At 37.7% G+C, this 16,688-nt stretch overlaps 1 protein-coding gene across 5 annotated transcripts in view; it reads left to right on the top strand.

The window, feature by feature from the left end:
* Window positions 1-16,688, top strand: part of NAB1 (NGFI-A binding protein 1) — a 39,531-nt gene that overhangs the window by 8,745 nt on the left and 14,098 nt on the right. For all 5 annotated transcript variants that reach the window (XM_033230828.1, XM_033230826.1, XM_033230824.1 and 2 more), the window contains 3 exons: window positions 2,169-3,006; window positions 10,747-10,880; window positions 13,514-13,565. In XM_033230828.1, the coding sequence (XP_033086719.1) occupies window positions 2,188-3,006; window positions 10,747-10,880; window positions 13,514-13,565 (1,005 nt within the window). In that variant the 5' untranslated portion in view covers window positions 2,169-2,187. The remainder of the gene's footprint in view (window positions 1-2,168; window positions 3,007-10,746; window positions 10,881-13,513; window positions 13,566-16,688) is intronic.

Raw genomic sequence — 16,688 nt, 5'->3', positions numbered from 1 at the left:
CAGTCTATTTTGATCATGTGTATGTATATACACATTATACATGTCCTTTTTTTTTTTTTTTTGTATTCTTGCATCAAAAGCGTATGGAGGAATTGCATGAGGTATATGATAGGAAAGTAAGTTTCCTTTCTTCCACCTCCGACACTTTATAGCAGCCCTTCTATTTGGTATAGTGTAGTTTAATAAAGCCCTAAACTTGGGTCTGTAACTCCTGAAAGCTCTGTTGTTGTGAGTTAGTGCCCAGGTGGGTGATAGACCCTCCCTGGAGTGGAAGGACACGCAGAGCCTCCTTTAGGTGATTTAGAAGATGCAAGAACGTTTTTTTATCCGGAGGACTGAGGTGGCATGAATGTGAAGGTTGACCTAAAGAATTACCTGGATCATCACAGGACCTGTAGGAGTTTGTGGTGCCTGAAGGATTTATTAAGTAGGAATCTTGTGCAGTTTGTCAGATTTGCCTAATCATAGGAGTCTCCTGAGATGCATCTCAGGCACCTGGGAAACTGTATTTTTCAAAAGCACCCCAAGTGATTTCTTGGGTGTTAGTAGAAGCTACTGGGCCCTAATTCGGCCTTTGTTGTCTTTTGGGAAGTCATCAGGTAACCTGGTTATGCCCATACTCACCCTTGCAAAGAAAGAGACATAAAATTTGAGGAAGTCAAAACAGATTGTGGATGACACACAGGTTCCAGGAGATGGGGCTTCCAGTAGTCAGTGCTTAGAGTGGTAGGGACACCCATTCTCCTGGCTTGGAGTGGCTGAGACTAGAATTTTGTGTAGCATTCTGATTGGTGGCAAAAAACAAAAGTCCCAAGTTCGGTGACTTCTTGGCTTCCAGGGATGTCCCAGTTAACTATTACTGCATACTGTCAGAGTTGAGAGTGGGCCTTCCATTTTTCTCTGATGCACATGTTCTTTTGGCCTTCTGTTATTTTCTCCATAGAGGGCTACAGGGTACTTTTAATCCTAAGGGTGCATTTGATTACAAGTTTATTTGTTTCTCTTAAATGGAAGTACTTGGCCAACTCCTCTTTGTATGTGGGAGGTCTCCAGGCAACTGTGAACAACTTTTAAAGGCTGCTAAGAGGTCAAGAAGTACTTTGCTGAGTCTTGTTCTGTCTCTTTAAAAACAGACTTCTTTGTCTTGCTTGAGCTCTAAAAGTATGTTTCTTCTTTGGCTCTGTCTTAGGCTTTCTGCTGCTGCTTTGGAGGGATCACTCACCCTCCTTTTTTTATCCTACAGCCCTCTCCCTGATACATAGTTAGATTCTAGTCTATTATTTTGCATGCATGGCCGTTCTACATAAGCATTCTACCCTGTGCCGTGTGCGAGTGCCATGTGTTTGAAAGGGAATCCCATCATCCTTATTTTTCTGTGTCCCTAATGCCTGTTAGATTTCTGAACTCTCAGATGTAATCTCATAGTTACCTGTAACTCTCCTTAAACCACAGAGTGCAAATAAACGGTAACTGTTTTCTTCATCAATAAATGTCAATAAAGGGTAACTTCCTTCCTCACTTAGATCTAAGTGATCACTGAGTCTTGTCACTTACTTGTTTGACTTTTCTCTACCTCTTCTTTCTTGATTCCTGAATATACCACCTTCTATTTCTCATCTCCAATCCATACTGAAAGCTATCTTCCTCTGCCTGCCAGACTCATCTTGCACATTTTTTCTCTATAAAATGGGAATCACTGTACCTGTGTCACAGGGCCCTTGTGAGAATTAAGACATGTGTAATGTAAAGTGTTTATTGTATTGCCTGGCACAAAATAAGTATTCAGCAAATGGTAGCATCCTCTGCTTCTTACCTCCTGCTAAATTTGATTGTCTTTCACTCCACCTGCGTCCATACCTTGGCAGTAGCTAAGTATATAGCCAAAAATACGGGACATGAAGCCCTTGGTTTGAGCCTTGGTTTGAACCTCCAGATTCCTGCTTCCCAGTTATTCTCTTTTGGGAAAATAGGTCAGTTTGGTTACTGACCTATAAGATTGTTAGGAGTGCAGAAAGAGATAAAGTATGTAGAGAGAATGCTGCCTTCACAGGCAGTCACGATGCAGATGCTTCTTGTTTTTGTTCTTAAAACCTGTAGTCTAACCTATTTGGTGTAAGAAGTTTGAAGCAAGTATGATGAGTTTTTACTTTTTTTTTTTTTTTTGGCAGGTTAAACCCATCCAGAGTAATGGCTGCGGCCTTACCCAGGACCCTGGGGGAGTTGCAGCTGTATAGAATATTACAAAAAGCCAATCTACTTTCTTATTTTGATGCCTTTATCCAACAAGGTGGGGATGATGTCCAGCAACTCTGTGAAGCAGGAGAAGAGGAGTTTTTGGAAATCATGGCACTCGTGGGCATGGCTAGCAAGCCCCTTCATGTTAGAAGGCTGCAGAAGGCTTTGAGAGACTGGGTCACAAACCCTGGGCTTTTCAATCAGCCGCTGACTTCCCTTCCTGTCAGTAGCATACCCATCTATAAATTACCAGAGGGATCACCGACATGGCTGGGAATATCCTGCAGTAGTTATGAAAGGAGTAGCAATGCCCGGGAACCTCATTTAAAAATCCCCAAATGTGCTGCTACCACCTGTGTGCAGAGCTTGGGACAGGGGAAGTCAGATGTGGTCGGGAGCCTAGCACTGCAGAGTGTTGGTGAGTCCAGACTCTGGCAAGGCCACCATGCCACCGAGAGCGAGCACAGCCTCTCCCCAGCAGACCTGGGCTCCCCCGCGTCCCCAAAGGAGAGCAGCGAGGCGCTGGATGCTGCCGCTGCGCTCTCTGTGGCTGAGTGTGTGGAGCGGATGGCCCCCACACTGCCGAAAAGTGACTTGAACGAAGTGAAAGAGCTGCTAAAAACCAACAAGAAGTTGGCCAAAATGATAGGTCACATCTTTGAGATGAACGATGATGATCCACACAAAGAGGAGGAAATTCGGAAATACAGTGCAATATATGGCAGATTTGACTCAAAGAGGAAGGATGGGAAACATCTCACGCTCCATGAGGTACAAAGCCCGCGTTGTTCTTTCTCTGTGTGTGTGTGGCATGTTGCTAGTCATTAGAGATAAATTTGGTAATAGTTTGCAGCAAATGTGATACACTCCCTGAAAGCAGTATTAAAAACACTGAGGTGTTAGCAACACGTAGCTCTTCTGTGAAAGTAGACCATGTTTATTGTGTTAGGGGTATGTTTGTATTGAACTTGAACATGTTTGAGCTTTGGAACTACAGTATGAGGTGACTTTTAGAAAAATGTCAGAATTTAAGCAGTGAAAGCATAAAGTCTTTGCATTTGAAAGGCAGTTTGTTTTTTAATTAAGAAATAAAACTAGGTTTTAAATATAACTTTTAAAAAACATTTTCATAGGCTTTTTTAAAAGAAAATTTTGTAAAAATAACGAGAACTTAAAGCAGTTCTCAGCTAGCATAGAAAACAATTAGATGAGTGTTGGAAGAATTCTTGCTTTGAACATCGTTTTGGTTTGATGTTTGGCATTAAACATTTTTATCTTTATAGTAAGTACCGTAGACATAGTCTGCTTAAGTTCATGTGTGTATATATGTGTATATAGACACAACATTTTCTCCATATAACATGTATACTTTATGTGTGTGTATAAACTTTGACATTTACGCCTTTTCTTCTCGTCTATCTGGTCGACACATCATCTTTAAAACTCAGCCCAGAATAAGCTTAAGTGTTTTCTGTTATCTTTTCCTTCAGTTAGAATGACCTGTCCTTTCCATTTTTATCCCTACATATACTTCTGTCACAATAACATCAACTTCTTATTGTACTTATTTGTGTAGTGGTCTGTGCTTCACAGTATACTCTGGGTTTCTTCAAGGCAGAGATAATGTGTCCTTCATCTTTATATTCGCAGAGTCTAATGTACACAATAAGTGCTTGGAAAATAAATATGTTTTCAAAAAATAAAAAGACTATTTCATAGCTAATTTATTTTTTATTTTTTATTTTTTTGAGATGGGGATCTCGCTCTATCACCCAGGCTGGAGTGCAGTGAGTGCAGCCTCGACCTCCAGGGCTCAAGCAGTCCTCCCTGCTCAGCCTCTTGAGTAGCTTCAACAACAGGTGTGTGCTGCCACACCCAGTTAATTTTTTTTTAAGTTTTTTATAGAGATAGGAGTCTCTCCATGTTGCCCAGGCTGGTCTCAAACTCCTGGGCTCAAGTGATATGACTGCCTTGGCCTCCCAAAGTGATGGAATTACAGGTATGAGCCACTGTACCTAGCCTGATCTTTTTAAATAAATGATTTTAGATGTGAATTTTGGAGCTTGAGATCAGATAATTGGTTAGCAGAATGACTTAAGTCATAGCCAGTCTGTGACTTGATCTATTTTGGGAGTATCCTTTGAACCAGTAGAGGAATCCACTAAAAGGGCTATATGGCTGTCATTAGTAGAAAAACAAAAGGCAAAATGTGTTGGCAATTTTAGTTTCATGCTTTAATCTAGTTTTCTTATAATTTTTAAAACATAGCAGATGAAACTCAACAAAGTTGAGTCAAAATACCTGTATTTTTATCAAAATAAAAGTATTTCTAAGAGATTAACAAACCTAGTTAACCTGAATTTTAAAAAATCACACCCTACTTTTAAAAAATCTAAAAGGAATTATTTTACACTTAGCTTTCGCTAAGGGGCTCTTTGCCTCTTTAGATAAGTAGGTACATATGGTATTTAAGTAATGAGACCGTGGGTTTCCCAAAATAAGGAAATACTCAAACTGAATGCCAGTAGTCTAAAATGTGGGGGTGGGGGCTTTGGGAGTTGTGGCTTGTGTTTTTGAAACTTAACTTAGGCCTACTTGTTACTTGTAACTCCAGTATGTGAATCTGGTTCAATAATATAGTTTAGGATAAATGTTTGTGAATCAGGAAGCTTTCTTAAAACTAGTAAATATCTAAGATTTTGGAAGAAATGACAGAATCCTGAGGCAATTGAAAGAAGGTACTATTAGGTATATCTTTTAGGTATTATGATAATTTTGCTTTTTTTCTCCTGGTTATTTACAATTAGCAGAAGTTTTTTTAGTTCTTCTAAGTTCCTGAGATTAAAGAATGTTGCTAGTTTGTACTCAATTTCCACATAAGGAATATATGACTTATTCTTAATTCATTGTTGGCTTAATCTCACTGTTCTGAGGGTTTTCTTCATATAAATTGTGTGGATACTATTCTTTTAATCTTTCAAGACATAGAGCTATATGTAGGTCACTAGTGGATGAAATTCAGGAAGCTATCTATACCTGTAAGTTTTTTTCAACTGTTCAGTACATAAGATTATTTTTCTTGTAATAAGAAAAAAATATTTGTTTATATATTTATAGTAACATAACTTGTTTCCAAATGTACACCATAAAGAATTATGGAATGACTTATTGTTAAGGCCCCCCCCCTTTTTTTTTTAAGCTAAAGAATCAGTGATAGTCCTACAACCTGGCTAAGTCCAGTCTGTTATATAGGTGTCAGATTGTGAAGAGAGTGAGTTCTGAGGCTTAGAACCACTCACGTTGCTGGTGTTCAGCAGGTGCTAAGGGACAAACCCAGAAGCAATGTCAGAAAAAAGCCAGCAGGCAGTGTTGCATCTGTCATAAAAGGTGTTAACAGATAGTAGGTGGTAAACTAGGCAAGCAGTGTGCCCCCAATCTTAAATCAGTGAATGGATGAAGAGAGAGCAACTAAAACTTGGGAACAGCAAGGCAATAGAGAATGTAGAAACTTGTAATACTCAGAAATGTAAGCAGGTAGATAATTTGGCATTACAGAATATTTGTCAGCAGATAAATATCTCTCTCTCTCTGTTTCTCTCTTTATCTCTCTCTCTCTCCCCTTCTCTCTCTCTCTCTCTCTGTATCTCTCTTTCTGTCTTCTCTCATTCTCTCTTTCTTTCTTTGTCTCTCTTTTTGTAGGGACGGGGTTTCCGTGTTGCCCAGGCTGTTCTCGAACTCCTGGGCTCAAGCAGTCTATCTGCTTCAGCCTCCCAAAGTGTTGGGATTACAGGCATGAGCCACCACACTTGGCCTATTGCCTATTATATCTTTATCTCATCCTTTTATTTTCAGCCTTTCTGAATCCGTGTTTTGTATATATCTTTTATAAATACTGATCAGTTGGATTTTAAAGAACCCAGTCAGACGTTCTTTGTTTTTTAACTGGACCATTTGGTCCATTTACATTTATTATATGACTAATGTTTTGGATTTTTTTCCATTATTTTATTTGTATCTCCCCTCTAGCCCTGATACACTTTAGTTTTTTTTCTGAGAGGGGCCAGTAATGGTACCTAGCCTTCCCAGTGCTGGAAATGCAAGTCCTGATTGCCTTTTGAGCCTCCCTAACACACAGTTGTTCACAGTGTTTTTGTGCCAACAGTACTTAAAGTCACAATCATTTAATTGTTGGAGATTATAATTTTAACAACCTGTAAAGAAAGTTTTTTTAGGAATCAGTAAATCACTCTTTTTAAGGATAAAGATAACTGTAGTAAGTCCAGTTTTTAAGTCCGGTTATAAAAGATAGAAAGCTAACTTTAAGAGGCCCTGCGTGGTGGGTCACGCCTGTAATCCCGGCACTTTGGGAGGCCAAGGTGGGCGAATTGCTTGAGGTCAGGAGTTTGAGACCAGCCTGGCCAACATGATGTAACCCCGTCTGTACTAAAAATACAAAAAAATTATCTGGGCATGGTGGTGCATGCCTGTAGTCCCAGCAATTTGGGAGGCTGAGACAGGAGAATTGCTTGAACCCGGGAGACTGAGTCTGCGCAACTGCATTCCAGCCTGGATGACAGAGTGAGACTCCATCTCAAAAACAAAAAGGAAACCAACTTTAAGAAATCTTTCGCATAGGCCGGGCCCGGTGGCTCAAGCCTGTAATCCCAGCACTTTGGGAGGCCGAGACGGGCAGATCACAAGGTCAGGAGATCGAGACCATCCTGGCTAACATGGTGAAAGTCCATCTCTACTAAAAAGTACAAAAACCTAGCAGGGGGAGGTGGCGGGCGCCTGTAGTCACAGCTACTCGGGAGGCTGAGGCAGGAGAATGGCGTAAGCCCGGGAGGCGGAGCTTGCAGTGAGCTGAGATCTGGCCACTGCACTCCAGGCTGGGCGACAGAGTGAGACTCCGTCTCAAAAAAAAAAAAGAAATCTTTCACATAAAGAAATGCGTGGAATTTTGGTATTTTGGGCCACAAAAAGAGGAAATGGAGGAAATAAGTATACCAGTAAGGGAGAATATCTTGTTACTTTATCCTTTTAGCAAAATTAGAATATTGGCATTCAGAAAAAGCTAACAGTGCTGCAGCAAGTGACTAATTGTTTGGGAATATTTTCATTTTTCTTTTGTAATTATATCATAATAGTTATTGATTTCATTATTAGCAACTAGGGATCATGAAATCTAGGTAACACTGACAGAACACATGTTTTTAAGGGAGAGGCTTCATGAATCAGCTTTTTATTACAACTCGGGGGTGAGCTAGAGTTATTTCTCCAGCCTCAGTTTTTTACCAGGTTCACGGAGGGCCTGGAGTTTAGTCTACTTTTTTAGTTTGTGGGAGCCTGAATTCAGTGACAATGAATGCATTGTGTTTATTTTTCTTGGTTTCTGGAAAGGTAATAGAAGGAATACTAGAATATTGTTTTCAATTTATGTTGAAAAGTTACTTTCTGTGGTTGTGCATAAGCTAGTACCTCTGAAACGTTGTCAATTAAAACACCTTACTGCAAATCAAACGTTTCCTTAGTAATTTAGATTTATTAATATGAAAAAGAAATCGCTACATAAAAAGGTATTTGAGAATCCTCTTCAAGGTCATTTAGCTACTGCCATGCTGAAACTGAGGTTGATTTGTTTTGAAAATCATTATTTAAAGTATACATTTCACTTTTAACTCCAATAACATTGTGCCTTTCAAAGACACTTGGGCAGGAATTTATCTATTGATGACTCTTTAGGAGGAGGGGAGAAGGCTGAAAATAAATTCTTCCTTCAATTGTGCTTTCATATTCAGCTATGGGTTTAAAATAGGAAACTTGGGTTTATTATTATAACTTGCTGTCAGTGGCCAAATTAATTGTTTCGGAACAATATAAATTACAGTTATAAATTTGGGGAGGAGGATGTTAGATGTCTACATCATACCATATACCATAACACATTCTAGATGGTTTAAATAGGTGGGAAAAGTAAAACGATTAGACTAAATTATGGAACATTTATGTATTATTAGAGTAGGAAGAGTTTTTCTGTGCCTGTCACCCACAGCATAGAAACTGTATGGCTAATGACAAACTTAAAAAAAAAAATCCCATTACATATGATGAAGAGTTAATGCTGTTAATAAAGAATTCCTAAAGTTCTAAGAAAACAAAACATTGTAATGAGTCAAAGATTTAAGAAAAAACTTTAGTTTCATAGTCAAAGAGATGCAAATTATAACCAAATGCTGTTTTAGAAATGTAAAATTGGTAAAGTTTTAAAAAGATAATAACTATTGTTGGTCAAGATTGTAGGAAATGTACTCATCATATAATCATTGTGACAGCATTATGATTTAGAGCAACTTCTCTGAGGGTATTTTGGTGGAATGTATAAATTTCTTAAAATTTAGTATACCCTGTGACCTAGCAGGTCTATTTGTAGGAATGTATTGCAAAGAAATAGTTGGATATGTGTGCAAAGGTGCACATTTAAGAATCTCTTATGCAGCTTTTTAAAAAATAGTACATGGAAAACTGGAGGTAGTTCGATGTCCAGGGCGATGGTAGTTTAAATAATATATTGCTGTTTTCTACAATGGAATATTGTATGTGTGGGTAGTAAAAGTGATATTATAAAGGATTTTTCAATTCATTCATCAGTCAACAGATTTATGTTGAACTTCCAACCCATGCCAGATGCTAATGTAAACAAGCCGTGTCTCTGCCTTAATACATTGGTAGAAATAAAAAATATAGCATATGTAACTGAAAAAAGTAAATTACAAATTTGTATGTACATATATATTTAATGTTTATAAATACACTGAAATATTGGAATAATGTATATTAGAATATCGTCATTCTGGATGGAATGATTGCATGCTATTTATTTTTGTTTTCAAAAATTTTAAGTAAGAAAAATTATTCTAAATAAAGATGAGATGCCTGGGTAGGGAGAAAGGGTGACTACAGTAGTCCCCTCTTGTCTATGAGGGACACATTCCAAGACCCCCAGTTGGATGCCTGAAACTGCAAGTGGTACCAAACCTTATATACACTGTTCGTCCCTATACATGCATACCTATGATAAAGTTTAACTTATAAATTAGACACAGCAAGAGATTAGCAACAATAACTATTAATAATAATAAAGTAGGACAATTAGAACAATATGCCAGCATTACTGCTCTTGCACTTTGGGGCCACTGTTGAGTAAAATAAGGATAACTGGAACATGAGCACTGAGATATCAGAAGAGTCCATCTGATGACTGAGATGGCCACCAAGTGACTGACGGCCAGGAGTGTAGACAGTGTAGACAGTGTAGATGTACTGGACAAAGGGGTGATTCATCACTCGGACAAGACAGAGTGAGATGGCACACAGTTTAAAACTTATGAATTGTTTATTTGTATAATTTTTCATTTAGTATTTTTGGGTCACAGTTGACCACAGGTAACTGAAACCTCAGACAGCAAAACTGTGGGTAAGGGGGTACTGCTGTACCTGATTTCTTATGAAAAGGAAACAAGAGCTAACACTAACCACAACCTTGTGCCAGGTGTGTCTCCTCATCTATTCTTGTTAGAGCCTTTTGGGATAGTGATATTATCCCATTTTGCCTCTCAGAATACCAAATACCAAGCCTCTCAAAAGTTTTGCATGTCCAGAGTCATAGCTGGTAAATGATGGAGCAGGACTCTTCTCAGGTCTGTCTGCCATCACGTCCCATTTTCTTTTTGCTAATCATCATGCCTTGGTTAAGTACATCTTTTGCATATTAAAAAAGTTTGATATACCTCTTGACAATTTCCTGTATCTATATTGACAAAATTATGTGAAAAATTTTCTACTTTGTTAAACAATTAAGATTTTGTGTTTATGATAACAGAATTTTAGTACAAAGTGTTTGGTCAACTAGCAACTCTATATTGGCAATATTTAATAATTATTGAATTATGAAAGCGTAGTAGAATTAGATGGATCTTAGAGATTAGTCCAAGACCTTGATTTTCCAGTATAGCCCTAGTACGTGATAACTCTATTTTTTACTAAGTGATTTGATAAATGTTTAAAATCATATGGTCTTGATTCCTTTTTAAGAATTTTCATGTCAGTTCATAAAAAGTCTATCAGACCATCTACATTCATTTTTGGTTAGAGAAATGGTGTCGGCAAATCCTGTATTCTGATATTTTGGTTTTTTTATAAGCAAGATGCAGAATATTTTTCACTTTTTATTTTCTTTGTTTATAAACTCTCCTACCTAACCAAAAAAAGCATATAAATAAATAAAATCAAGATGACTATCATGATTAATTTGGGCTCTGTGAGATGGCAGATTAGTTGATTTTCTTCAGAAATTTGGCATTAGGAATAATTAGGAATAAATACCATTCTGATTTTTATGAATTATGATTTCATTATATAATGGTGTGACATTCTTATATTTTAAGTGAAACCTTTTGCATTTTGATGAAATTAAAATGTTCTTAATTTTGAAACTCTGTTTTGGATGTCCAGCTCACTGTTAATGAAGCAGCTGCTCAACTCTGTGTGAAGGATAATGCCCTGCTGACAAGAAGAGATGAGCTTTTTGCCTTGGCTCGGCAGATTTCTCGAGAAGTCACCTATAAATATACTTACAGAACCACCAAGTAAGTATTTAACTTAACTGTCAGTATTTTTGCGTTGCTTGATAGAAATAGAGTTTGAAACATTTATTGATAGAATAAACATTTCTGAAAAAGTAGAAGTATGATTATTGTTCTATGAAACTAAACGATGCAGTGACTTTTGAAAACATTGCTAAGGTGATTTTTGTTGTTTAATCCTCCTCTTTCTCTTTTGAAAGGCATCATTCTCTGGGTTACTATAGCGTTGTTCTGGTAGTGGTTTTAGACATTCGTCTCTCACACACACACTTTGGTTTTGAGTGTGATGAGGGGATTTAGTCAGCATTATAGATGTATTTGTACGCCTGCTAACTACATGAACTTGTTGAACTCTGAGGAAATAGAATGGTCCTTTTTGCAAGGTGTTTGCAATCTGATGAGATTAGCTGAATATGTAAAACTACTCTATTGACTAATATCAAGGGAAAATTGAAAGGTACTTCTATTACTAGCAAATGGGTTATGGAACACAAGTTTGAAATAAAATAAACGTGATGTTAGAAATCAATGGTGGTTTCAAAATTTAATGTAAACACAGCATATTTTTCTTCACCTTATCCTTACTTGAGCCATAAGCATTGTCTACAGGATAGGACCATTTGATTTTGTTCACTTGATTCCACACAGACCCTGATTTCCAGCCCACATTGTGTTGTGCCTGCCACTGCCTCTCTGGATGCAGATGACCACTGCGTTAGAGTAACTCTAAGTTTTTGTTGAAAAGTCACATTCTGAGCACCCTCTCCAGCCCTAATAAATCACATTCTTTGGGGATGGAACCCTGGAATCTGAACTTTCACAAGCATCCCAGAGCATTCTTGTGCATCCTAAGTTTGAAAACCAGCACTATAGGCATTTGCCGTCATTACCATTATTTTTCCTAACTCACAGCAGTTTTATTTTCTGCCCTACGTCAGTACCTACATATTTATAACTGACAAGTGAAATCATGTAGACTAAATGAACAGGGTAAGAATATACAGCACATTCTATGGGATTATTTATGAGGTTTTTTTTTTTGGAGTTGGATAATCAAGAGCTGATTCACTGATTTTTAATTTTTTTCATTGTATTATACACCATTTTCTTTCTGAGTATTTAAATAATTTTCTTTAATCAAAGTGATACATGTCCACAGTTTAAGAAGTCATACAATACGTAAGGCTTTCAGTGAAACTCGACGATTCCTGTGCTCTGCCTTCCCACTTCTCACTTCCACGTTCCAGAGGCAACTGCCTTCAGTGATTTTTAGCTGTTTCTTCTAGTATTTACCTTCACCTTTCTTTTTTTTCTTTTTCTTTATTTTTTTGAGACGGAGTCTTGCTCTGTTGCCAGGCTAGAGTGCAATAGCTCAATCTCAGCTTACTGCAACCTCCACCTCCTGGGTTCAAGTGATTCTCTTGTCTCAGCCTCCCAGGTAGCTGGGACTACAGGCATGCGCCACCATGCCCAGCTAATTTTTGTATTTTTAGTAGAGACGGGGTTTCACCATGTTGGCCAGAATGGTCTCCATCGCTTGACCTTGTGATCCGCCCACCTCAGCCTCCCAAAGTGCTGGAATTACAGGCATGAGCCACCGTGCCTGGCCTAATCTATCCTTTTAAAGTTAAATGTACTTTAAAATATATTAACACTTCTATATAATTTAGAAGCCACCTTGGACTCCTAAGGTGCCCTCATTATTTTTTACGACTGCATGGTATTGAATTGTGTGGATGTGCCGTGATTCATTTAGCCCCACACCCTATTGATGGCTACTGGGGTTGTGTCTAGTCTTTCATTGTAAATACTGTAATAAATAACATCATACATAGTATGTTTTGTTGATTCTGAAGTGTACTTTTTCACATTTTAACATCTTTTATATTGAAGTATAATGTAGTTGATGGCTTGTCATAGTTTAATTAATTTCATAGTGGTACATGAAATAATTATGTGTCTTACCATTGATGGAGCATCATTTTATATATGTGTAGGTACCTCTGGGATAGGTTTTCCCAGCAGAGAAATTGCTGGGTCAGGGTAAATACATCTGTAGTTTCTGTAGATAGACAAAATGCATTTTAATCTCATGTAGCCATAAACATGCATCTTAAATGGTCATTTTAGTCATTTTATCCTAAATTATTCCTACTGAACCATAAAGGGATATCCTCCTTGATTTTATTTTTTCATTATGTGATGATCATTAAATATTTATTAGGTGCTAGGTTGGGCACAGTGGCTCATGCCTGTAATCCCAGCAATTTGGGAGGCTGAGGTGGGAGGATCATTTGAGCCTAGGACTTTGTGGCTAGTCTGGGTAACACAGCGAGACCCCGTCTCAAAAAAAAAAAAATTATTGAGTGGCTTTCATACCAAAGCCAGAGGTGGGGAGTTCTTAGGTAGTGTCCTTTTAAAATGTATGATTATATCTGTACATTCCCCTAGTGTTAATTTGGACATGATGAAAGATATTTTCTTCATTATTTTAATGTTCATTATGAATATGTCATTTCTGGTGTTGGAGTTTCAGGGTATATATTTTGGTGGAAGATTATAGGCTGAGATGCCGTTGGAATAAAATCTGTTACTTTCTCAAGTTTTTGGTTTTTTTCCTCTCCTCTTTCCCTTAGGTCAAAATGTGGAGAAAGAGATGAATTATCCCCAAAGAGAATTAAAGTGGAGGTATGGTCATATGTTACATTTTCTTATGCTAATAATGTTTGTTTTTGTTTTAAGATCAAGCAAAATCTTAACTAGCTAAGACAAAACAAAAAAGATGGTCCCATAAACTGGTGAAAAATGGCTTTCAATAAATCTTTAAAAAATACAGAATTTTGTAACTTTGAAATACAATATTTACAGTAATTTGAATTAGCAGACCAAGGAAATTTTTTTTAAACTTTTTTTTCTTGTAGAGATGTGGTCTCACTATGTTGCCCAGGCTGGTCTTGCACTTGAACTCCTGGGTTCAAGTGATCCTCCCTCCTTGGCCTCCCAAAGTTCTGGGATTACAGGTGTGAAACCACCATGCCTAATCCAAAGAAATTCTTAAAAGAAAACTTTGGTGACTAGTCCAGTCAGTTTATCAAAGGTTGATTTGCAGTTGGTGTTTCTTACAGATTTAAAACTTTACTGGTTAAACCATTCCTTGTATAGTCTTATTTACATCATTAGTCATCAAATACAGAGGAGCTAACTTTTCGTTTCTTTATATTAACTATCTAAGGGAAATGATAATTTAGTAACTATAAATTACAGACACTAAAGCCTCTTTTAGAGAGTCACGGTTGAGCCTGCTCTTTTGACTTTAGATTTGCAAGTGGTAAGGTGGGAGTTAAGAAAAGCATACGTTTCTTAGGACTCTCAGAACTATAGAATGGTTTCAGAACTATTATTTCTTACAAATACTTTTTTAAAAGTCTAGGTTGCAGCAGAGTGGAAATCTGGTCAGGCGGCTCCTTCCTTTCTTTTTCTTTTAGGCAGGAGATGGAGGTCAGTGTTCTCTTAACCATCCTATTATTTAATTTCAAGTTAAAGCAGATAACTTATACTTGACCACCCTGAATTTCTATAATCAGTTATATCTACAGAGTATCTATCTGTATGGCAGTAATCCTTTATTCATACCTAAGCCAGAGTTATCTTATAAAAACATAAATCCCTTTCTTTCTTAAATCTTTTCAGTGGCTTTCTACCGTACCTGGAATAAAATCTAAGCTTTTTTTTTAAAGGATCTAAGACCCCACATACTCTGACTGCACCTTGCATCTCCTACCTTGTCTGCTGCCACACTCTCCATTCTTACTGTGTTCCAGCCACACTGACTGACTTCTGTTCCTGAACATGCCAAACTCATTTATGCCTCAACACTCACTGTTTTCCCCCTACCTAGACTTCTATTTCTTTAGATGGCTTCAAGTTACAGCCGTGTTTCCCCTGACTTCCCTGCCTCTCTTTCTAAGGGGTCACTCTCTCCCCATAATCACACTCAGGCTTATTCTCCTGGTTTGTTTTGATAGCATTTGCCGGTATTTGAAACTATTAGATACTTATTTTAAATTTATTATCAGTCTGCCCCATTGGATGAGAATAGATCTCTTATCTGTGAATCTGCTGCTGTATACTTAGAGTTTATAACTGTCTTGCACCTAATAGGCATTTAATAAAATCTGTAGAATGAAATAATGAATGGCTGCAGATAAGCATCTTTGACTTAACACTTTATCCTAAAGCAGTGACTCTCAAGGAAGAAAAGTATTTTGTCAAAAACAAAAAGCCACATTAAAAAAAGAAATGTGGGCTGGGTATGGCGGCTCACACCTATAATCCCAACACTTTAGGAGGCCAAGACAGAAGGATTGCTTGAGCTCAGGAGGTCGAGACCAGCCTGGGCAACATGGGGAGACCCTGTCTCTACCGAAATAAACCAAAAAATAAAAAATAAACTACTTATATTTGTAACCTACCTCGCTGTTAGCTCTGGAATAATGTTTAAGATAGTTTACTCAGAAAATGTTGAAATTATCTAAAAGGCTACATTGATATAACTAGTGAGGTGTGTTATCTCTTGCTCCCCCAGATAACAGGTTACAGAGGGTCCCTGTGGATTTGGCTGTTAGTGACTCACTGCTACTGAAAGGGAAAGGCAGGTGAACATAGAAACAGCTAAGAAGGCATGTGCCATTGGAGGGTTGAGAGGAAAGAGAGCACAGAAACTACCCAGGGGCCAAAAAATTAGTTGCTAGGCTAGAAATACATCTATATCTGTTTTTCACTATTGGCCCTAAGTGTGATCATGATTCAGGCTGCTCACATTTAAGCCACACTTGTCTAGCTTTAGAGGTCATTATTCAATATTGAAATTTGTGATCATGAATCTCATGGACTGTTTGAGCTGCAGTTGTTTCTTGATGAGCTTTGTTGGCAAGTCTTTCTGACCCTCTCAGAGGCCTTGTATTTCATTACAGTGCTTTCAGTTTCTTACTAGAAGCCCAGAGTATTGGGCTGTAACATTAGATGTGACCTTTCTGTTCCTTTAAATATACTTCACTAGAGATACTTGAAGTTCTATATGGTTAGTTTATTGGTTTACTGGAGTTCACAAAGCCACTTGAACAGCTCTGGATTCAAAATTAAGATAATCAGTGTTTCTTTTTCCTGTGAATAACTCTTCTAACCCTTCCTAAAGAAGACAAGCGACAATCAGCCTCAGGCTTCTTTAAATGCCTTTATAGACACTAGACTCTTGATTTTGTTTCCCAGAAATAAATAGTAACTATACCTTTGAATTTAGGACAGTGGCTCACTTTTTTGTTGTTGGTTTGTTTTTAATTTTGTTTTGTTTCTCTGTGGTTTCTTAAAAAGCACTTGTGTATTGCAGGTAATCAGTATCTCTTGAACACGTGTGTGTCTTGTGTGTATGTATACCTACACATGTAGATGTTGGTGTGAATCCTTGTCTGTGCTGTACTATAAGTCAAATTTGAAATACCAGAACTATTGCTGGAAGCTGTTACGAGGTAGATAGTACCGGCTGTATAAAGTTACCACTCCCTTAAAACTTTTCACCAAGTACTGGTGCTTTATGTCTACCTTCTGTATGACTTCTGGGGAGAGGGAGAATTTCTGGTATGAGAAGAGATCAGGGGAGACTATTGGGAAGGTGTAATTTGAGCTCGGTTTTTTAAAGAAGGGTAGAATTTCAAAAGGTAGGGACGTGGGGAGGGGATTGGGGTGGCATTATAAAGATAGACTAGCATGGGCAAAGACAGAGATAAGAAGATACCAAGCATGTTTAGAGAACAT

Source organism: Trachypithecus francoisi, unplaced genomic scaffold (genome assembly GCF_009764315.1).
Source record: "Trachypithecus francoisi isolate TF-2019V2 unplaced genomic scaffold, Tfra_2.0 Lachesis_group13, whole genome shotgun sequence".
NCBI lineage: Eukaryota > Metazoa > Chordata > Mammalia > Primates > Cercopithecidae > Trachypithecus > Trachypithecus francoisi.
Note: the sequence above shows the minus strand (reverse complement) of the source record. Positions and strands in the feature narration are given on the sequence as shown.